Genomic DNA, 24,416 nt, shown 5'->3' on the forward strand with positions numbered 1-24,416 from the left:
TTGAACCTTACAGAAGATGGGGTTTTCATAAATACGAAAAGAAGAGTCAGAAGTAGAAATGATGTGTGCCAGGACAGACTGTTAAGGATGCCACTTAAAATAACTCATGCATGGGTCTGTATTCTCTTTATAAACAGGTTCTTCTCTCAGATGAACCGGGCTAAAGGTAACTCCTATTCTACATGAATAAAATCAAGTTGTCACAATGTGACCTCCAAGTCATAAGAAAGTAAGAAAATTGCTCTTTTCTAAGTCCCACAACATAGTTCACCCACTATGGCATGACAAATTAGAACCAAGATGACATTTATCTTCACATTAAGTAGTGAAGACATGTGCTTTAAATTATCTCTGCTTTCCAAAGAGTGAAAATCCAATGCAAATACTGAAGTCATATCCAAGGTGAACAGTCTTAATGGATGCTGGTAACAGGAATTGAAAATTCCCACTGTTAAGAGGAAGACACACAGAGAAGAAATAACTGGGCAACAACATGCCTAAGTCATTAAAATATCCTTGAAAATCAAAGCCCGAAATAAAACGAAGCACCCCATGTGACTCTGAAGACTTAAGCATGACTCATTTGCAATGGGGGGAAAACTTCCACTAATGCATATACATGTGTTAGGAAAAAAACAGACAAGATTTACAAATGATGTCAAAGATCACTCAAGTTTTTGCCCTAGACCAACAAAATGGAAAGGGTAATTTCAAACTGCTACCCAGCACTTTTAGAAGTTGCCAAAGTTTGAAGATTTTTGTTCTTTCAAAGGAAGAAAGCAACGATGACTAACAATAGGGTACTTCCTGGCCTGAGGAAGAGGGAGACAGGAGCTCTCCAGCTGCACTTCCTAGAGAAGTATGCCAGCTGCCTTCTGCAAACTGAGATCAAATTTCCAAGAATTTACAGGATAGCAGTTATGATAGATGACCTAAAATACTGATCTGTTGCAAGGAGGATGCAGTGCAGACCACACAGGAACTGACAGGAAATCAGCCCTCGGGCTGGCACTTACACATTTAAGAAGGCTAGGAATTCTGGACCTTTGACAGCCAAATTTCATCATTTTCCTTTGTAGGAAGAGTTATCCTTCAGAGAGAACAGTCAGAAACATCTTGTACAAAGCTTCTTGGTGCCTATTTCTATTTAATAACACTGCCCCCTGCCTGAACCAGTGGTTTCCTCACATGTTAGAAGTCCATTTAAGGTCCTACAGCACTTACGTGACCAAAAATCACATGTTTGCTGGCACACACCTTCATTTTCTCAGCCACAAGCCCACTGAATGCCATAAATGATTCACAGACTGTGATGATGCTAAGCAGAAAAACTAATATTTGGAGTTCACCAAATAATGAGTCATCCTCCTGGAAGAAAAGAAATCCTTAGGACTGGCAGCCCTATAGGACAAAATTTTTAAAATTGTTTTAACATTAGTATTAATTCCATAAAAGTTGGCGGAATGAAAACGGTTGAGAAACATGTGACATTTGGTTTGCTCGTGCCTTCTAGAAGTCCAGTTCACGCTCCAGGAAAAAGAACGAGTAGGACATCTATTACCTATTCCTAGACCTGCCTTCTGGACTCACTGCTGCCAAGTTACTCACTCTCCCACACAACACTTTCCATACTAATTTTGACCCTTAAAAATCAAAAAGAAGCCTTGCCTTCTTTGCACCCAAATGCCAAAATGGAATCTTTTAGTATTTCACCTTTATAAAGGGAATGTTTGAAAACAGGCCTCTTTGGCTGTGACACCAGGGAGTTGCTGAGGCCTCCAAGGGCCGGAGGAAACATTCCCAGCCCCTCACAGTGCTGCCTACTCCTACGGTGCAATCTGGCAATGGCCAGGGACCAAGTCTTTAAAGCTGTTTTATGGTATTTAACATATGGTCATAAATTGCTCAGTGCTCTGAAGAGGGGCTAAATTTGCCACCCCTATTGATGAGAAATGTTCTTATTTATTTAAATTTAGTGGCAAATTGGCACTTCTCCAGATGGAGAGGTTTAGGCATAAGTACAAAGGAAGAACTAACTAGAGATGGAGTTGGAACTTTTCTATACGCTGAATGCAACCACATCAATTTAGGTTTACGGCACCACGATTAAACAGGGTTTCCCATACAGAGCGACAATAATAGGAAAAGAGTCTAATTTCTAAGGCCCAAGGAGGGGGGGAAATATAAATTTTATTCAGACTGCATGAAAACTTTTTTTTTAAATTTATTTCTCTTTCTCCTCAGGTTAACTCTCTCTCTTCCTTTGTGCCTTCACCTCCCCCACAAGTTAGATGTATGTGGACTTCATCTGAAGTCTATAGACCCCCTTGGAAGTTCCTAAATCCCTTCGCATCCACCTTCCTATTTTGCCACAATTTTTAACTTGCTTATTTTTTTTAATGGCTCTAACTCCCCACCACTAAAGACATGATCCTACTAAAACACTTTGTTCTCTTCCTTTTCCAACCAAGCCCTGTAGCCAAAGGCAGAAGAAAAACAAGAATCTTATTTATTGATTGATTTGTTTTTTGGTGGTATTGTTACTAATGGTATTAATGTGAATGGCATCAAAAGGGAAATGGGAAAGGTAAAGCCACTTCTGGTTTTGTTTTTTATATGCTGATATAGAACCAGCAGAAGAATCAAAAGATCTCTCGCCTAACTCCGGAAATGTGAAGAAGGATTTCAATAAATTGGAGGTTTGACAGCAGCCTGGGAAAAGTATTAAAAGAACTGTTTTATGAACAGTTAGGCTGCTTATATCAAATAGAAGTCTCATTTTTTATTTTGATAGAAACAGAAGAGCCATATCTGCCACACAAATAAATATAAAGAGAGATTGATTTATTAAGAATCAACATATACAAGTTAATATGAATGATGCCACATACTAGGAAATTTAGACATGGTTCATATCCTTTGGGAGAATGGAAATATGCAATCTCAATTATTTCCCCTAAAGCAGACTAATGATCCAGTGAAAATCAATGGAGATCAGCAATCAGAAAATGTCACATAAAGCCTGCCGTGCAACCAGAAGTGATCGGGAGTGCCTGTGCCATCTGGAATGCCCATCAAATGTCCCAAAAGGTCTTATGCTAACTTCTGTTGAAATATCCTGGAGGTGAGAGCAGCTCAATGTCCTTAAGGGCCAAAATAATAAAGAAAAAGGACTAGTTCAAAAGAAACAGAAGCACATCTGGGCCCTCCATACACTTCCATTAAGAACCTCGTTTCCTAAAAACCTTTAATTCTTAGGTCAGACCAGAATTTTAAAGTCTCTGCTTTACCTATTCTGAAAAACTATTAGTCCCTCTTTTCTGATATGAAGTCACTATTGCCAGTACCATAATCTTGCAAAAAAAGGGAATCATCCTAAGATACAAAGTTAATTAACAGAAATGTACTGACACCAACTTTGTACCCTCACAAGATGCTATACATTTACTAAGACAGTCCATACCAGAACCCATAAAACAAGTCACAATAAATTTTAAAAGATGTAAATCATACAAAGTATGTCCTTTGACCATAATGGGACTAAATTCAAAATCACTAAAAGAAAGATATCTGAAAAATCTAGAAAATTCTGGAAACTAAATGACGTTTCTAAATAACCCATGGGTCAAAAAAGAAATCAAAAGGGAAATAAGAAATATGATGAACTAAAATGAAAATATAACATATCCAGATTTGAGGGATAGAGCTAAAGCAGTACTTAGATAGGAATTTATAGCATTAAACACCAATATCATAAAAGAAAGATCTCAAATCAATGACCTCAGCTTCCACTTAATAAACTAGAAAAAGAAGAACAAGAAAACCCAAAGTAAGAGAAGAAAGAAATATCAAAGATCAGAATAGAAATCAATAAGATAGAAAACAGAAATACAACAGAGAAGATGGATAAAGTCAAAAGATGGTTCTTTGAAAAGATAAAATTAAAAAATTAGCCAGACTGGTAAAAAGAAAAAAGAAGAAACAAATTACCAATATCAGGAAAAACAGATGTGACAACATTATAGATTTTATATATTAAAAAAAAAAAAAAAACGAGAACATTATGAAAAACATTATGCCAATAAATTCAGCAACTTGGATGAAATGGACAAATCCCTTTAAGGATACAAGCTACTGACACTTGAGAAGAAGTAGATGACTTAAGTTCTATATCTATTAAGGAAATTTAATCTGTACTTTAAAGTGGTTTCACTGGAGAATTCCACCAAACATTTAAGGAAGAAATAATATGAATTCTTCACAAACTATTCCCCAAAACTGAGGAAAATGGTTCTCATTTCACAATTCATTCTGTGCTGAAGTCAGTTTTGCCATGATGCTAAAACCAGTAACAAGCATAAAAGAAAACTACAAACCAATATCATCCATGGACATAAATGCAAAATTCTAAACTATTTCATTTAGCAAACTGAATCCAACAACATATAAAAAGGCTAATACACCATGACCAACTGGAGTTTACATCAGAAATGCAAGGTAAGTTGAACATTCAAAAGTCAATCCACCACACTAATAAAATTTTTTAAAAACCACATGATCATCTCAATAGATGAAGAAAGTACTTGCCAAAATACAACATCCATTCCTGATTTTAACACAAAACAAAAAACTCTCAATTAAATAGGAATAGAAGGGAACTTCCTCAAACTGATAAAGGGTGTCTGTGAAAAATATACAGCCAATATTATACTTAATGGTGAAAGACTGTATATTTTCCCCTAAAATCTGGACAAGGCAAGAATGTCTGCTCTCATCACTTGAATCCAACAACATGTAGGAGACTCTAGTCAGTGCCCTAAGGCAAGAAAAAGAAATATGGGGGGGATTATATTTTCAATATATTAGCAACAAAGAGTTAGAAAAAGAAAGTTGAAAATAGATATACTATAAATTAGCATCAAAAAATATGAAATATTCAGAGGTAGATTTAACAAAATTTGTACAAGACCTGTTCACTAAAAACTACAAAATACTTAAAGAAGACCTAAATAAATGGAGAGGTTATCATTTTCATCCATTGGAAGACTCAACGTTATTAAGATCTTAATTATATGCAAATTGACCTCCAGATTCAATGCAATCTCAGCAGGATTTTTGCAGACATTAACAAGCTAATTCTAAAATTTCTATGGAAATAGAAATAGTAGAAGTAGTAGGACTTATAGTACCTGACTTAAAGATTTACTACAAAGCTATAATAATCAAGGCAGGGTTATACTCACATAAGGATAGATATATCAGTGGAATACAATGTAAAGTCCAGAAATGGGCCCACACTTAAATGGTTGATTAACATGCATACGGTCAAAGTTAACTCAAATTGGGTCATAGACCAAAATGCTAAAGGTAAAAAATATAAAACTTCTAGGAGAAAATCTTTAAGACCTTCAGGTAGGCAAAGATTTCTTAAACAAGAAGCCAAAAGCATAAACAACAAAGAAAAAATGTTAAATTTGACTTCATCAAAGTTAAAAAGTTGTGCTATTGGAAAGACGCCATTAAGAAAATGAAAAGAGAAGCCATAGACTATGAGAAAATATTGACAAACTGACAACTTCTTTTCAGACTATATAAAGAACACTTATAACTCAACAAAAAAACCAACAATCCAATCAAAACATTGAGCAAAAACATTTGAACACTTAACAAAAGATATATGAATAGCCAATAAGCACATGAGAATGCAAATCAAAACTACAATGAGGGGCTTCCCTGGTGGCGCAGTGGTTGAGAGTCCACCTGCTGATGCAGGGGACACGGGTTCGTGCCCCGGTCCGGGAAGATCCCACATGCCGCGGAGCGGCTGGGCCCATGAGCCATGGCCGCTGAGCCTGCACGTCCGGAGCCTGTGCTCCGCAACGGGAGAGGCCACAACAGTGAGAGGCCTGCGTACCAAAAAAAAAAAACAAACTACAATGAGATACACTACACATCCACTAGAATAAATATAATTTAAAAGACCAACAATATCAAATGTTGGTAAGAATATGGAATAACTAGAGAGCCCATAAATTGCTAGTAGGAATGTAAAATAGTACAACCACTTTGGAAAACAGTTTAATGATTAACATACACTTAGCTTACAACACAGCAGTACCATTCCTAGGTATTTACCCAAGAAAATGAGAACATATCTCCACAAAAACACATGTACAAAAATTTAACAGCAGCTTTATTCATACAAGCCAAAACCTGGAAATAACTCAGATGCCCTTCAACAGATGAATGAATTTTTGTTTTAACTGTGGTATATCCATACAATGTTCTATTGTTGGCAATAAAAGGAACAAAGCATTAATATATGGAATAGTATAGATGAATCTCAAAAACATTAAGCTGAATGAAAGAAGCCATATACCCAAAACTACATAGTATATGATTCCATTTATATGAAATTCTGAAACAGGCAAAACCGTTTACAATTTCAGAGAGAAGATAAGGATCAAGGGTTGGGGGATGGTGGTGGAAGGAACTGACTTGTGGAGGAAACAAAATGTTCTATACCTTTGGACGATGAAAATGTTCTACGTCTTGACTGTGGTGTAGTTAAATAGCTATTTATAGCTGCCAAAATGTATGGAATTGTTCATTAAAATGGGTACTTTTTTTTTTTTTTTTTTGCAGTACGCGGGCCTCTCACTGTTGTGGCCTCTCCCGTTGCGGAGCACAGGCTCCGGACGAGCAGGCTCAGCGGCCATGGCTCACGGGTCCAGCCGCTCCGCGGCATGTGGGATCTTCCCGGACCGGGGCATGAACCCGTGTCCCCCGCATCGGCAGGCGGACTCTCAACCACTGCACCAGCAGGGAAGCCCCCGGTACATTTTATTTTATGTAAATTATACTTCCATAAAGTTAATATAAAAAAGTGGGATATAAATTTCTATCTCAAAGTTACTGTGTGATTAAATGAGAACATGTATATAAATAAGCCTGTCTATAAAATATATGCTCAATAAGTTAGTCATAGCAATTTTATCAGTCATCTTTTAATAAACTATAATCAGCACCAAAGCCGGATTTTATACATATATAGTTAGCCTATAACTAAGCTGACTTCTGACTTTACAAATATTTAATAACGTTAGTTGCTATTATTAAAAATTCTTCCAACATTCCATGAATTCCAAGAAGAAACATTCTGAAATACCAGGACAAAGGAATCCTCAAAATCTAAGGGAGAGTTAATGTCTAATCCACAAAATTAGCACTTCTTACTTGACTTTCAATGATCATTTTTTAAAACATTCACTAAATCAAAGGTGACCTGCCTCCCTAATTAGCCTCTAAAAATACCTTGAACGCTAGATAATAATAATCTTTAAGTAAATGAATCTTTTGAAAAGATAAAAATAACGTAAAATGAAATATACTACCAAGAAAAATTATAATGCCTCTTGGCATGATGCCAAACTAAATCCCTGGACTTCTGTGTCCAAATTTTTACTTAGCCCAACTGTTACAAGTCCTAGTAAAATTGGTTCAATCCTCCTCTCCTCGCAGGTGATCTGGAGTCCCAGCCAAGGAGCCTCACAAAGAGCACAGCCATCAGAGCAGCAGGTTGGCAGGTGCCAATGAAGAACCAAATACGTCACAGAACAGTCGGCCATTTTACTATTGCCTTGGTCCGTCCTACTGAAGACTAAACAGTGCGAACAGAAGTAGAAAGAGGGGGCTTCGCTGGTGGCGCAGTGGTTAAGAATCTGCCTGCCAATGCAGGGGACATGGGTTCAAGCCCTGGTCCGGGAAGATCCCACATGCCGCAGAGCAACTAAGCCCATGCACCACAACTACTGAGCCAGCACTCTACAGCCTGCGAGCCACAACTACTGAGCCTGACTGCCACAACTACTGAAGCCCACAAGCCACAACTCCTGAAGCCCACGCGCCTAGAGCCCATGCTCTGCAACAAGAGAAGCCACTACAATGAGAAGCTCGCGCACCACAATGAAGAGTAGCTCCCACTCGCCACAACTAGAGAAAGCCTGTGCACAGCAACGAAGACCCAATACAGCCAATAAATAAATAAATGAATAAACAAAAAGTAGAAAGACAGGATATTTGAGAAGTACAACAAGCAAATCACTTGTATATAGGCTTTTTTTTTTAGAGAGAGAGACAGAGTAGTTTAATATGATTGTTTCCAAACATGGCAGCAGCACCTAAGAATTTTTTTTTTTTTTTTTAATGCAGATACCTAGGAAACATCACAGGAAATTCAGATTCTGTAGGTCCAGACTGGGGTCTGGGAATAAAATAAGGTTGTTGGACTCTCCTTAAGGCCCTCCTCCAATTTTCCAATGTTATGATCCTGAAAGGCAGACTAATAATTAAACCCACTTTTTCCTTCACCCTCATTCTCCATGGGTTGCCGTCTGCTGCCACAGGAAACCAAGAAAGGTCACAGACCCAATGGAAAACAAAGCAAAGATAAACCACTGGTACAGGGGATTCATACAAGAGAGGAATTTAGGGAAAATGATTGGAGGGATGAAAAAGCCCTAGGAAAGGCAGGTGTTAGAGAATGGCAGAAAATAAATGAACTGAACTTCATTATATTACATGTTACATTTCCTGTCTCAGGGATTGTGAGCATCTAACGCTTGGCTATTTCTTTTCCCCTCCTGTTTTAAAGTGAAAGTCTTAAAGAAAAGAAGAAAATTATGAGAGTATTTTTGTTCGTACTTTACACTATTGAAGAAGGACATTAAGTGAGTTAATATAAGACTAAATATTGAATGCATAAATATTGCTGTATAATTCTATTCACTTTAGTAATTCAGTGAAAGACGAATCCATCCATCCTCTAGATCTTATCTAAGGGGTTGTGTTTCAGCTCCTCAAAAGCAAAGGTAGAGTCATATGGCTCCTTCAGGATGTAGGCCTCTAACGTAAGTTGCAAATACAAATATTTTGAGGGTATGTTTGCTCTTTGCTAAAAGCTCTAAATTTTTTGCATAAAGATTCTAAAATTCCAAAATTTTTACGTTTTAATGAAATTCATTGTTTTAAGGGAGAAACCTTTGAGGTCCCAGAAATTGTTCCATTTCGCCTGACTCATAATATGGTTAATGGAATGGGTCCTATGGAAACAGAATGTCTTTTTTGAAGAGCCTGTGAAATTACGATGAGGCTGATGCGAGATCAGAGAGAACCTTTAATGAGGTAATCATCTATATTTTGTAAACAATTTAATAGTAACTTTGAATGTGATTATTGGTTTCTAGGTTGTTTTCTTTACATAGAAGCTACTTTGCTGAGCCTGCGAGCCACAACTACTGAAGCCCACGCGCCTAGAGCCCATGCTCCGCAACAAGAGAAGCCACCGCAATGAGAAGCCCATGCACCGCAACGAAGAGTAGCCCCTGCTCGCCGCAAGCAGAGAAAGCCCGTGCACAGCAACGAAGACCCAACGCAGCCAAAAATAAATAAATTAATAAATTTTTTTTAAAAAGACCGAATTGTATGGTATGTAAAATATATCTTAATAAAAGCTACTATTAAAAAAAATCTACTTCAACCAGTACAGTGTATATAGGCTTTTGACTTGGACTGTCGTCAGCTGAGCTCCACCGAGGGGGGCCAAGGAGAGGCTGGAAGGGCAGCCTGTGACAGCCTCGAATGCTAGGCTGTGAGATTCGGTTGCTAAAATACTGAAGGGAAGGGCGAAAAGGTTAAAGCAGAAAGATTACTCGGTTAACATTTTCCAAATAGATTATTTATTTTAAACAATACAAGAAATTTTTCATAAAATAACACTGTCATCCCAACAAAACTGCCAACAGCTACAGCCACAGCAGCCAACCTTTGAACCTACACCAAAGTTCAGAATATAAGGTATAAGAACAAAGCAAGCAAAGTGCAAAGTTCTTACAGATAAGATTAAATCAATAGAACCTTAATATCTCCTTCAGCTGATGCAACAAACTTCTCCAAAACACCACTGGGACCTTCTGGTGCCAGCAGTTTGGGGTTTAGTTTATGTTTGACAGCCATCAGGCAAAGCCCTTGAGTGTCTCTACACACCGCTACGTAAGTGAAAAGGACAAAGAGCAGAGGAAAAAGAGCTTTCTGAGTTTACTATGCTGATTGGCTAAGACCAAGTAATATATAATAGACCTGAGATGCAAGAAGCACTGTGTCAATGCATACACACACACACACACACACACACACACACACACACACACACACACAGACACACACACACAGAGCAGCCAAACCACTTGAGATAGGATAAAAATGAAGTCAAATTTCAAGATTCAGTAAAGCAGAAGTTCTGGAACACTATTTACAATTTGTCTATAAAAATCTTTGTGTATATTTGACCACTGTTTAATTAAGTGATACATTCCATTTAAATAGCAGTTCTGAGATTGGTTTCCTTTTGTTGTAATCATTCTCCAAAAAATACACATTTAAATTTAGTGACATAGTATCGAAGCCCTGGAAATGCTTCGATTTTATACTCCTCCTCTGAAGACAAGGAGACATAACATATTATTCAAATCATAATCTTTTTTTTTTTTTTCACTTTTTCCTCTGAAAAAAAGGCTTTTCCTCTGGGAAAGTCTTTCAACTTCAAAACCTTTGGAGATAATTTTTTGGCATGACTTCTTGACTCTGTCACAAATGGCTTTGAAATATTCATCATTCCTCTCAGATGATAAACAATGGCACTGCTTCTATTGCTAAAGACAAAGGGAAAATGCCTCTAGTTTCACGTGGAATCTCTTTAGAAAGAACTCCTGAAACACTGTAATAGATACCTCTCTGGGTACCTGCCCAGCCCATGCTCACTTTGTGTTAAAATGGCCTCTAGTAACCATGATAGTACATGAACCAGAGCTCTTGGCTATATGACTGGATCCCAAGTGGACACCCAGCCCAAGATGCCAAACAGACCCTCTCACTCGAAGACCACAGACTGTCTCTTGTGGCCTTGAACTTAGTCACCATGTCCTAGGGGGCTCAGGAAGCCATTTCTGCTCTACATGAGGAGAAACAGAAATATGGGGGGAAAAGAATAAAGTGAATATGGTGACAAGAAAATATGTTTCAGGAGAAAGACAAAGACATACAAGAACACAGATGCCGACCAGCTACTATTGTGTCTGCCATCCTTCCAGTCCCTATCAGGCCTGGCTATACTTCCTGCCCTTGGGCACCATGGAGTTCACTTAATTCCTTATAAAGACAAACAAACTTTTTATTTACGTTTGTTCCAATGGGTTTCTTATAACCAAACAGTCCCTGATTAAAATAAATTGTTAGTATGAAAAATAGAAATTTTAAACAAAAGATAATTTCAAATTTGAAACCAGTGTTAGGAAACCATTTGATTTCGGCCACAGATTTGCTTGATATAACTTAAAATATTTCAATTATCTCTCTTTAGTTACATAATAGTGTTACTCAAAAAACCTGTAAAATTGAGAATATTTCAGAGTTCTGTCACTTCCTCATCAAACCTCTTCATTATCATATCCAAAGAATGAACATGGTCCATTCATTACACAAACACAAATTCCCCTCTAAATACCAGGCAATAAGGTACAGGTTACAAATAAAATACGAGCAAAACAGCTTCACACCCGCCCTATTTAAATAGGGCACAAAAAAACACAAACACAATAATTTCTTCAAGAGTTAAGTGCTGTAGCGCATGACTATTTTTACAAATATGCATTTATAAAAATCTCGCTGATCTCCCTCTGTGAATTTTGCTGTAATGGGCATATTTTCACTCATTTTAGTGGCACCATCCTAGATCTTAACATTTGTTTTATTTAAATCAATTTCATCACTGATGATTCACTTCTCCAATCCTCTTTAAGTAAGTACCAGTTGTCTCTTCTACAATCATGAAATTCAGGGACTTTTTTTTTTTTATTAATTTTTATTGGAGTATGGTTGCTTTACGATGTGTTAGAAGGACTTCTCTTTATCAGATATCCTTTGATATCTTCCATGAGAATCTTACACAAATTGGCAATGCTTTCAATGCCCAAGTTTTCTCTTCACATTGAAAAGAGCTGAGGAGACAATAACGTCATTCCTAATGTACTGTAATCTTCTGGTCTTTTTTACTTCAATTATTTCATTTTACATGTGGGTAATTCTGTAGGAATAAATTCATGAGGAGAAATGTGCCCTCTCCTTTGTCTTTCATTCTCACTATCATTAACTGCAAAATTTATAGATGAACTGTTTCCTAGTATATAAAATATCTCAAAATATAAAATTTGGTTACATAATGTTGTCATTAATCTGCTTTGAGAAGGCAGAGTAAAATATATAAGACAAAATAGAAACAGACTCCAAATCTGCAAAGTACTGTACGTCCTTCCTGTTTTCTGAATTGTTAAGAGCAATGTTCCAATTACAAATTCCTTGTACAATAAATAACTTCTAAAGATTGAATTCTGTTGGCAAAAGACTGATACAAGTAACAGAATGTCACATTCTTATTTTTCCAATTCAATAAACTTTTGTAAATACAGTTTCCATAATCAATTGTCTTTTCCTTTTATTTGGCTATGCGCTGCTTAAGGTTAGGGGTCTGACTCACCTTAATGTGCAAGAATCTCGGTATATAAAGTTCATCTATTACTCAATTATTATAGAGCATTCTACAGGCTAAATTAAGTCTCTAGCATATAACGATGATATCAAGCAATAACTTAGTAGGACATAACTACAAGATATGGTAAATACCAGTCCAAATACCCTTATCACCAATGTTATAAAAGCTTACAGTAGTGAGAGGATACAGGATACTAGTAAATGCTTCCTAACATAAACTCATACAGCTAGAAAGATCTTTGTGAAGTCACATTACTTCTGGCTCAAGACTGTGGACTGACCACAAACATTTACTTCCTCTCTCTCCTAAGACCCACCCTCTCATTAAATGATAGTGGAGGAACAGAAAGATAAAAATCAAAAACAACAGGAGAGTGAAGAGGAAGGGAAAACAGTAGCAACATTTCCACAAATTCCTAGAAGGCAGAATGCAGATGGTAGAGTAGTACTTGAAGAGACAGGGCAGAGAAAGCTTTAGTTGCAATAATGAGAGGAAGAGGCTACTGATGAGGAGGAAGCCATCCGTCCTGGTAAAGCCATAAAAACTTGTAGTCATCCGGTGTAAGGAGAGGCAAGAATGAGACGAGGAGCTAAGAACAGGGAGACTGACTAAAAGCTCCACAGGCAATAATCTATATACCCATCTCCCAAAAATGGCATGGTGGCCAGATATGTATCCCCAGGAAAAAAATATAGAAGACTTTCTTAAAAAACAGAATAAACTATTTGGGGGAGAACTAGAACAGCTGAACTCCAAATATGACACGTAGGGGTGCTCATATTAACAGCCTGCCCACCATTAACCCACATACCCTATTAAGTCCTGCCCATACTGAAGTCCCAATCAGAGTTTTATCATGTTTTAAATATAAATGGACAACCAAAACCCATCTTTTATTTGAGGAAAGGCTATAGAATAACAGAGGTTAAAAAAAAAAAAGATTATAAAAATATAATCCCTGGGGAAAATCAAAATAATTCAGAAAACAGAAAAAAAAACTATATCCTTCAAAAACTTTTAAGATACTACATTCATAAAATAAGAACAAGATGTTGCAAAAGAGAAACAGAGCTCTTAGAGCTCTTAAAAATTAAGATACCTGGGCTTCCCTGGTGGCGCAGTGGTTAAGAATCCGCCTGCCAATGCAGGGGACACAGGTTTGAGCCCTGGTCCGGGATGATCCCACATCCGGCGGAGCAACTAAGCCTGTGTGCCACAACTACTGAGCCTGTGCCCTAAGGCCCACATGCCATAACTACTGAGCCCATGTGCCACAACTACTGAAGCCCATGCACCCAGAGCCTGTGCTCAGCAACAAGAGAAGCCACTGCAATGAGAAGCCCATGCACCACAACAAAGAGTAGCCCCCGCTCTCGCCACAACTAGAGAAAGCTCAAGCACAGCAACAAAGACCCAATGCAGCCAAAAATAAATAAATAAATAAATTTATTAAAAAAGAAAATTAAGATACCTAATTATGACTGTGGTAATAAAAAATTATCAGAGGAGCTACAGGAAAGGTGGAAGGATGGAGGGAGGAGTGGAATCTGAGCAAGTTGTTTGAGACTGTGGTCCAGCAAAATAACAAGGTAACCTGTTTACCAAGACATAATTCTAAAAACACAGAATTTTCAATACACAGATTCTACACAAGGTCAAATCCAAGAGAATAATAAAGGTAAATCCCATAGTGATAACTGCAGGAGCAGGCCTGCAGAGTAATCATTCAAGCAATTTGTGGACAAAGCACAGATGGCAACTGCAGATTTAGAACAGACAGTAAATTATCACCCTTGACAATGCAAAAGGAAAATAAGAGAAGACAGAAGTTGGGAGGGTGAGGAAGAGGAATGGAAGGAAGGTCAGGGGCTAATATCTTCATCTTATAAAGTGAGGAGCCAAAAGACACCGTCTGTGGTTAACGGGAAGCTAAATAAAAGCATACTAAGTGGTCATGATTACTGCACAGAGATTTTGCTTAAGTAATAACAGTGATAACTGTGTGCCAGGCACTGACTGAGAACTTTTAGGAGCTGTTCACTTAACTATATAATACAATGCTTTAAATGATCCTTTAAAAGAAAAGAAAAGAAAAAATTTGAAGCTACAGGGTAACCAACACAGGAACCAATAGTGGTGGTAAAATTACACTACAGAGGAGAAGAGAGAGATAAAGGGTGCAGTGAAAATAGGCTGATACCTTATGCATCAGAGCAGAAAATCAAAAGATAGTAATATCTAAAATTGATATGCCAAAAAATAGAGGCATAAGCATATTACTTAGATATGTGGCGATCATCCCCAGGAGAACTAAACACTGAAACAATTTTTTTTTAATATTTTAAGTGGTTCCCTGGAGAAAGAGGACTAGGGTTGGGGAGAAATGGAACAGAGGACTACTGTTTTCATGTATTAAAAAATGTTTGAATTATTTACATTTTTAGTAAATGCGAATGATTTACTTTGATCATTTTCTTCAAATTTAGTCAAAAATATTTTTCCCCAAAAAAAGTAGCAACCTAGTCTGTCCTACTACCTCAGACAGGTGAAATTCTTTTGTATTTTAATGGTTTCCAGAGAATGATCTAACAATGAAAGGTTAGCAAGTCAGCACGTCACAAATTTTTTGGTTCACGTTGCATTTGGTAAATTAATATAAAGTGATTCTGCGAATACTAAGATGTGGCCTTTCCTAGCCTATAGTGGTCTGAAAGACACTGCTTACCCATCTGTCCCACCTTCAACATCTTTGTTCTTTATTCCTCTGTATAAGAATTGAGAGACTTTCATACCCCATTCACTAGTACAGTTTCAAGAAAGAAAATTCCTGATGAGATTATTGATACTAACCAACCAAACCTATCATCATTTCCACACGAGGCTAGAGCTTCAGTACGGGTAATTATGGCAGAGAAGGGCTGATGCAACCTAGGCAGATGCTGTAGATGGTGGACTAAATCCTACAGTAAGTCTTGCATACTATTCATGGAGGTCACAAACCAGTGGTTCAAGAGCTCAAGCCAGCCCACAAACACATGGTTTGGCCTGCATAATGCTGGCCCACATTGTAATTTTGAAGAAGTGGCCTACATCTAAAACTGAGAATTCAAATAAAAATTCAGATTTCTGCCTTTTCTCAATAAATCAGTAAGGGCAACCCCTCGAAACTGGGTAGGAGTGCCCCAATTTGCCACACCTAGGCTGCTTCCCTCATTCATGTTACCAGTCTGGCCTTGTAGCCATTTGTATTTCTGACCTTTGCTATAAAAGATAAAAGGTGTGCATGCCCACTTGACCACAATTTACTCCCTGCCAACTGCCTTACTTTGTTTTTGTTTTTGTTTTGTTTTGTTAACATCTTTTTTGGAGTATAATTGCTTTACAATGGTGTGTTAGTTTCTGCCTTACAATGGTGTGTTAGTTTCTGCTTTATAACAAAGTGAATCAGCTATACATATACATATATCCCCATATCTCTTCCCTCTTGCACCTCCCTCCCTCCCGCCCTCCCTATCCCATCCCTCCAGGTGGTCACAAAGCACCGAGCTGGTCTCTCTGTGCTATGCGGCTGCTTCCCACTAGTTATCTGTTTTATATTTGGTAGTGTATATATGTCCATGCCACTCTCTCACTTTGTCCCAGCTTACCCTTCCCCCTCCCCCTATCCTCAAGTCCATTCTCTAGTAGGTCTGCGTCTTTATTCCCGTCTTGCCCCTAGGTTCTTCATCACCATTTTTTTTTTTTTAAGATTCCATATATATGTGTTACCATACAGTATTTGTTTTTCTCTTTCTGACTTATTTCAATCTGTAGGACAGGCTCTAGGTCCATCCACCTCACTACAAATAACTCAATTTTGTTTCTTTTTATGGCTGAGTAATATTGCATTGTATTTATGTGCCACATCTTCTTTAACCATTCATCTGTCAATGGACACTTAGGTTGTTTCCATGTCCTGGCTATTGTAAATAGAGCTGCAATGAACACTGTGGTACATGAGTCTTTGAATTATGGTTTTCTCCGGGAATATGCCCAGTAGTGGGATTGCTGGGTTGTATGGTAGTTCTATTTTTAGTTTTTTAAGGAACCTCCATACTGTTCTCCATAGAGGCTGCACCAATTTACATTCCCACCAACAGTGCAAGAGGGTTCCCTTTTCTCCACACCCTCTCCAGCATTTATTGTTTGTAAATTTTTTGATGATGGCCATTCTGACCGGTGAGAGATGATATCTCAATGTAGTTTTGATTTGCATTTCTCTAATAATTAATGATGTTGAGCATTCTTTCATGTGTTTGTTGGCAATCTGTGTATCTTCTTTGGAGAAATGTCTATTTAGGTCTTCTGCCCATTTTTGGATTGGGTTGTCTGTTTTTTTGATATTGAGCTGCATGCCTTACTTTGACCAGAACTAGGACTGAAAGACAAATTTTCAAAAAGTGGTAAATCCTTCTGATCAGTATCTTAGGAGATAACACCTAAAAGCCAGAAATAAAAACTAAAGCACAAAATCCAATAGCTAGCACTGTAATCTACATTTTTCAGTAGAAGAGTCATCATTTACTTACATTTTAATGTCTCTCCAGCATATGGTATGTGCAATTTAAATCGGTCACAGTTGGGTCCAGGAGTCAATGACGTGCAGCTTTAAAAAAAAGAAAGAGAAGAAAAGAGTTTCTTAAAATCCCGCATATTTACAATATTTAATAAGTTAATAAAAAGTGATCCTTAAAGACAAACGATTAAAACACTGGCTTATAGAACAAAATAAAAGCCCTTAATGGTCATGGAGGCCAAGACACAGCAAGACTTGCACTCAAACAAATAATTCATTTCTCCCACAATAAAACCTATATGCCTTCTAAAAATAAATACCAACACTGCATCAACTACTTCTCTCAAAGAAGTGTATCTCGACTTTGAAAACAGGTATATGATCCAAAACAGGTCTGTAGTCTTTGATGTCAAGAGCTGTAAAAGAAGAGTAGTTTTATGGTCATATTTTAAATATAGACTCTTGGTTTTCACTCAGTTAGTACTAAAAAGAGCCCACTTGTGGTCTTTTTCTGGTACCAGATGGTTTTCTCTCTTTTCCCGAAAATGAGGCGCTTCCTCTAGATTTGGCACCCCATAACTTACATCTGTAGCAGAGCACAATGCACTGCACTCAGTTTCAGATAAAATGCAAATCTAAAAGGGGGGTGAGTTAGTCACCCAGGTCTCAACAGCTTGTTTTTTTTTTTAATCTATTACTTCACAAAGTTATACAGTACTCTTTGTTCTTTACAGAGATTTACTTTGTAAGATATCTCTCATAATCTTCTGAGTCATAACTTCAACTGCATAACAGCAGTATTGGCTTCATAAATTAATAAAATATTAATATGAAGTCAGTCAAGGAAGTTGTATGTCTTCATTTAGTCAAAAAAAAGCAAGGTTTTTAATTTGTAAAGAAGGCTAATTTTCATTCATAATTCCAAAACTGCCTATGAAACATTTCTGAAAAAGAACCTACAAAAGTAGTTTAAGGAATGGAAGCATTGTTAGAACAAATGTACAACTTTCCGAGACGGCCACTTTGAAGGGCAACAGTCATTTGAAACTAAATTTAAGAAGTGCTGGCTCGAAGAAAAACTAACTCAGATCTCAGATTAACTATTACTTTTTCCCAAAACTATTTGAATGTGAAAGAGAAAAGAAGCAGACAGAAACTTTAATGTATTTAACATAAATCACTAGGTTGATTATTCCTCTTTACCTTTAGGGGCCAATAAAAATATTAGTTTATAAACTAAACAAAATTGCACTAGTCATTGCAGAGTAATCTACTTTAATGTTTTACAGGTTTTAAGAACACAGTCTCCTTTACCTTTCAATATAAAAAATTCTTCAGGGCACATTTTATTAAAGGTACTAAAATATTTCTCTTATAGTATAATCTTTTCTAGCTCACAACATAGTAGTTCTTTGAAAACGTTTATGGGAAACACATAAATTTTCGCATTATAAAATACAAAGGGACAGAAATGACCCTATAAGCAACACTAAGAATTTTTTCTCTTATATTCAACCAGCAATGTTTTTAAATGATTTTTTTTAAAAATATTCAATCAAGTGTCTTTTGGGGTCTTGAAGATCATCAAATTACCTACACTGCTTAATGACTGAAGTTATTAATAGTACAGGAAATCCTCAGGATTAATCTGATTCTGGTTTGTTTGAATAACTCATCCTTCTTCAATGTGAATTAGGTTTCTAGATTCTTACATTCACGGTGGGGCCACACTTTATATTATTCACTTTATGCCTTAACCATGACTAGGAAAGTGCTTTTGTGCTCTGCCTCTTCACCTTCCTCCCTTCCTACTTGAAGGGCTGGTTCCAGCCACCTCAGGGTGTAGAAAAATACATTCCTCCACCTGCGTGATTCACTCACTGATTCTTTTCACTTAGATAAGATTTACTGAACATTGTTCTATGTGTTAGGAATACAGGGTGGACAAGACAGACAAGAGCTACAGTCTCACGATAATTAAATTCTAGCGAGGGACGGAGAAATGATAAAAAAAGAGACAAACACACAAAGATGGTTTAAGATTGCTAAATGTGATGAAGAAAATAAAACAGCGAGCTGCAATAAAACAGGAGCCACATTACACTGGAAGACTGGGGAAGACCCCTGGAGGAGGTGAAATCCGAAACCTGAATAACACGAAGGGGCCAACCATGAAAGCTCTGGGGAAGAGCGTTCCAGCTAGAGGAAACAGCTGGTGCAAAGGCGTGAAGGCAGGAACAAGTTTGATATTTCTGGGGGAAGGAATCTTGCTAAGTCTGGGCAATGCGGCTAGAGCAGAGTGACTGAGAGAGAAAACAGCAAAAGATTAGGACAAGAGATTAAGCAAGGGACAGACCACGCAGAGCCTTGGAAGTGGTGGCGGTTGATCCAGGTTTTACTCTAAGCACAAAGGAAGGTTTTAGGAAGAGTAATATTATCTGATTCTAAGCTTTTAAAAGATTACCCAGTATACTGTATGGAAAAGGGAACTGTAAAGAGGCAAAACGGAAACGAGGAGACCAGAAACGAGTCCATTTCAGGCCAAGAATGATGCTAGGTACTTGGATGAGGGAAACAGCAGTGGCAAGGGAGACCAGAAGATTTATTCAACAGGGACAACTAGCGGAGAAGCTCACGTTTAAGGAGAAGGGAAGTCAAGAGCTGAAAGTGTGAGATGACAGCCAAGTCTCACATGGACACAGAGGCAGATCCATGGGTGGGCCAGCCAATCTATACAGGCCACTAACACAGCACGAAAAAGAAGAAAAGATAGAAGAAAAACTCACCTTAGAAGAGTCCTGTTGTTGGAAAGATCACTTACTCGAAGTGGGGATGGTGTCAGGGGTAATACTCCTCAAACAGGAGTATAAACAGGTTATGTCACTAATCTCCAGTGAACTGTAGGGCCTCTGTTTTGCTGAGAGGTATACACAAATTTGGGGGCCAAGAACTGAACTGTTCAAGGGAACAGAGGCAAGAAAGGCTAAGCTGGTCTCTCTCTCCTAAAAAGTAGTCAGCTTCTCCTCCAATTAAATACTGAGAAAATTATTTAAAATATCTTGTTATGCTCTGTCTTTCATATTACCTAGGATAAATAGCTTTATGGGAAACAAACCAATGTCATGTTACCTAAAGGTTCTTTTAAGATTAAACTAAAATGTTTCCCCTTTTTTAATTACCTCTGTCTAAAACTGGGTTTGGATGGACTTCCCTGGTGGCGCAGTGGTTAAGAATCCACCTGCCAATGTAGGAGACACGGGTTCGAGCCCTGGTCTGGAAAGATACCACATGCCGCGGAACAACAAAGCCCGTGCATCACAACTACTGAGCCTGTGCTCTAGCGCCCGAAAGCCACAACTACTGAGCCCGTGTGCCACAACTACTGAAGCCCAAGAGCCTAGAGCCCGTGCTACGCGACAAGAGAAGCCACCACAATGAGAAGCCCACACACCGCAGAGAAGAGGAGCCCCCACTCACCGCAAGTAGAGAAAGCCCGCGAGCAACAATGAAGACCCAATGCAGCCAAAAGTAAATAAATAAAATTTTAAAATTTATTAAAAAACATAAAATAAATAAAATAAAATTGGTTTTGGTCATGTTATTTAATATACCATGAAATTTCAAATCACACTCAAAGAGTGTTTTTCTGTTAATCAAAAAAGGGCACGGGTTAAAAAATACTGAAAACCACATATGGATAGTATGGCTCCACGTACGGAAAAGATAGATCAATGTGTGTGTATTCCTATGTACATAACAGATTTCAAAAGGACCATCACCAAAATGTAGCAGGATTTGGGGTGATTTTTAGAATGTTCTTCAACTACCTTTCTGCATTGTTTTGATTAATAATGAACATGAACTATTCTACAATTATATAAATATTTTAAAGCTAAATACATTCTTTTTATATTTGTCTCAGGAAACTTGGCTATGATGGCTTGATTTATCTTTTTCTTCTAAAGTGCTTCACTCCTCTTCAAAAGGAAAGAAGGCAGGATGATCTACCTATAAAGAGTCTTCAGGTAAAGTATATGAAAGTCTTTATATTGTGATATCACAAAATGTCACATTTGTAACATTTATTATCTCTCACAGTTTCTTATGTGGCAGGGTTTGGGAATGGCTTGGCAGGGCAGTTCTGGTGTAAGGCCTCCCATGAAGCTGCAGTCAAATGCAGTTACAGAGAACTAATACAGTGGGAAAGTTCATTCTCCTAGAAAGGCACTTCCTTACACAAGTATGAAAATGCTAGTAAATAAAAAGCTACCAACTTCATTAAAATTATATTTGTATAATGGCAACTTGTCCTAACACACAGTTAGATCTAAGGTTTAAAAAACCAATATTCCAAACTGAGTATCTTTTAATAGTAAAATAATTTTTAAATGACTTAGAAATTGCTGACAATTTAAATGTAATTTCAAATTTGTCTCTCAACTATATTTTTTTGTTTAATTTTTTTTTTTTTTTTTTTTTTTGCCACGCCAAGCAGAGGCTTGTGGGATCTTAGTTCCCTGATCAGGGATTGAACCCACGCCCTCAGCAGTGAAAGCACGGAGTCCTAACCACTAGACCGCCAGGGAATTCCCTCTCAGCTATACTTCTTGAGTGCTTACTACAGGTCAGGCAGTGTGCTGGGCACTGGGAATACAGCAGTGACAAGAACAAAACACATATCTTGGCATTATAACATAAAAAGGATTTTTGGATGAACTATGCTCTAAAAATGTATCTTTCACTAAATTCTAATTACCTCAATATCTGGGGACTCAAGATTTTAAAGTTTAACATGGGGAAGAACAAAGTGGGTTGAGTTCCCTTTTAAAAAGATTATGCAAGTGGGAATTCTCAAGTGGGGATTCAGGTTATCAACAAATCAGGCAGTTTACTCTGGTTCTTTATTACAGAAATTGCAGCTAACCATTGGCACGTTGAAATGCTAAGCATAATAACCTTCTTATACTCTCATTCCTATGATCTCTTATTTTACATCTAATCACGACTCTCAGTGTTATTATTGATCTATTTTCTAATTGTGGTTTGTTTTTCCTACCAGATCTAAGATTCTTGGTGCCAAGAACTGCTTTACAGTTTTTAAAAATGTCTTACTACAGCATCTAGCACAGTGCTAAGCACCCAGCACTGATGAAATGTTACTGTATGATCGTAATCATCAGCTAAACTCAAAAACTGTCATTTTACAGATGACAGCAGATTAGAAACCACTTCCACTTCTGGCCACATCTTATTCTCCTGGGCCTAAGCATCTTTTCTTTTTTTTTTTTTTTTAAATTTTTATTTATTTATTTTTGGCTGCGTCAGGTCTTCATTGCTGTGTGCAGGCTTTCTCTAGTTGTGGCGAGTGGGGGCTAATGATCTTCATTGCGGTGCACGGGCTTCTCATTGCAGTGGCTTCTCTTGTTGTGGAGCACAGGCGCCAGGCGTGTGGGCTTCAGTAGTTGCACCTCACGGGCTCTAGAGCACAGGCTCAGTAGTTGTGGTGCATGGGCTTAGTTGCTCCGTGGCATGTGGGATCTTCCCGGACCAGGGATCAAACCTGTGTCCCCTGCACTAGCAGGCAGATTCTTATCCACTGCGCCCCCAGGGAAGCCCAAGCCTAAGCATCTTTAAATCATCTTTAAATCTCTAGAATCCAGCAGCACTGGTGTCCAGAACGTGGCTACTCCACCGACTATGTATGGAGATAAAGGTTTGCTGAATGAAAGGTTTGCGTAAGACTTGATTCCCGGTCTAGTGCTCTTTTCCTGACAAAAACTGATGATTCAACTGGAATTGGGAAGGCGCTCTCGTCCTCACCTCTGAGAAAGCTGAAAGTGTGACTATTTGTGGAAGGTCCTCCCTTTGAAGAGTTGTGCATGCAACTCAGAATTTAAACTTAAAGTCATTACCTAAAATTACTGTTTTCACAAGAAATAATAATAACAACAACAGCTAACATTTGTTGGGCATTTACTATGTGGCGAGCACTGTTCTAAGTTCTTTAATTAGATTAAACTATTTAAGCCCACGGCAACCTTCAGAAATAGATGCTATTATTATCTCCATTTTACAGATGAGGAAACTGAGGCATACAGAAGACATGCAACTTGCTAGTAAGTGACAGAGCTGGGATCCAAGCCCAGGATGTCCAGCTCCAGGGCCCATTTTCTTAACCACCAAACTAAATCATCTCTCAATAATTAAAGGGGAAACCATCAGACTTACTGGAAAATGTGAATTATAACTCTTTTCAACAAATGTGTTTTTATTAAGTACTTATAATACTGGAAAGTAAAAGGTGACAATAAGTTGCCAAGAAGTGTCCAACCACATGTGCTTTAATGAAAAGAAAATGATTTCTCAGTAATAAGAACTGTATACATGTAAATCAATGATGCAAAAGAGGGAACAAGGCCCTTATAACTTGATTAAATAAGCGCTACAATGTTGACACTCTTGATTTATTCAGCAAACTCTAAATAAATAGTGAAACATAAATTTGGATTTGAATCCTCTTTAAATTATTACTTGTTCCTAATTACTGAGATCAAACTCAAATTAGTAGAGTTTCACTCTAAAGAGGAAAAGGTAGGCAATTTCACAACACTTTATATGATTTGAGTGACAACCAAGAATTAATCTTGATTAACAAAGTTATATGAAGATATTCTACAACATTTAAGACATCAGCATTTTTAAGACAATGCAAAATATATGCTTTCTAGCTTAATGCTAAACCTATTATTTGACATACTTTCTGGAAAAAATAATGACAAACCATTTCTATTCTTCAAGCCACCTAAAAAGAACAAAGTAGATGAGTCTAGGGTTCCTTCCCTGAGTCTACGTCAGTTTCCTTTACCCTGACTATTAATTCACCATTTGGCATGTTCTCCTACATAGCTTCCTGTTTTCTTGATAATGACGTTTGTGCTTAACCAACAATATTTAACAGCAGCTAAGAAGGAAGTCTTCAGCTTTGGCAACCTAAAATAACAGGTGAGTATAAAGAAAAAACAGGCTCAAAGACCAATAACTGCATTTTAAATAACTATTAAGTTATAAATTAGAGTGAATTATTGTTAGTTGATATTCAGCACATTTCCATCTTACAGAATTAATTTATTTTCTCTGAACTAAATCCAACAACAATAATTCCACTCAGACTAAATCAGTTTCAAAATTATCAGTTTCTAGACTGAAATTCAGCAGTAAAGAAGCTAGAAGACGGAAGTAGGATATCTTAACAGCTAT

At 37.5% G+C, this 24,416-nt stretch overlaps 1 protein-coding gene across 7 annotated transcripts in view; it reads right to left on the minus strand.

The window, feature by feature from the left end:
• The window catches only part of BABAM2 (BRISC and BRCA1 A complex member 2), a 475,326-nt gene that overhangs the window by 376,316 nt on the left and 74,594 nt on the right, over positions 1–24,416 (minus strand). For all 7 annotated transcript variants that reach the window (XM_029231734.1, XM_029231733.1, XM_029231732.1 and 4 more), the window contains one exon: positions 17,173–17,249. In XM_029231734.1, the coding sequence (XP_029087567.1) occupies positions 17,173–17,249 (77 nt within the window). The remainder of the gene's footprint in view (positions 1–17,172; positions 17,250–24,416) is intronic.

The sequence above is a fragment of the Monodon monoceros genome, unplaced genomic scaffold, assembly GCF_005190385.1.
Source record: "Monodon monoceros isolate NGI ecotype Baffin Bay Population unplaced genomic scaffold, NGI_Narwhal_1 Super_Scaffold_19, whole genome shotgun sequence".
In the NCBI taxonomy this organism is placed as follows: domain Eukaryota; kingdom Metazoa; phylum Chordata; class Mammalia; order Artiodactyla; family Monodontidae; genus Monodon; species Monodon monoceros.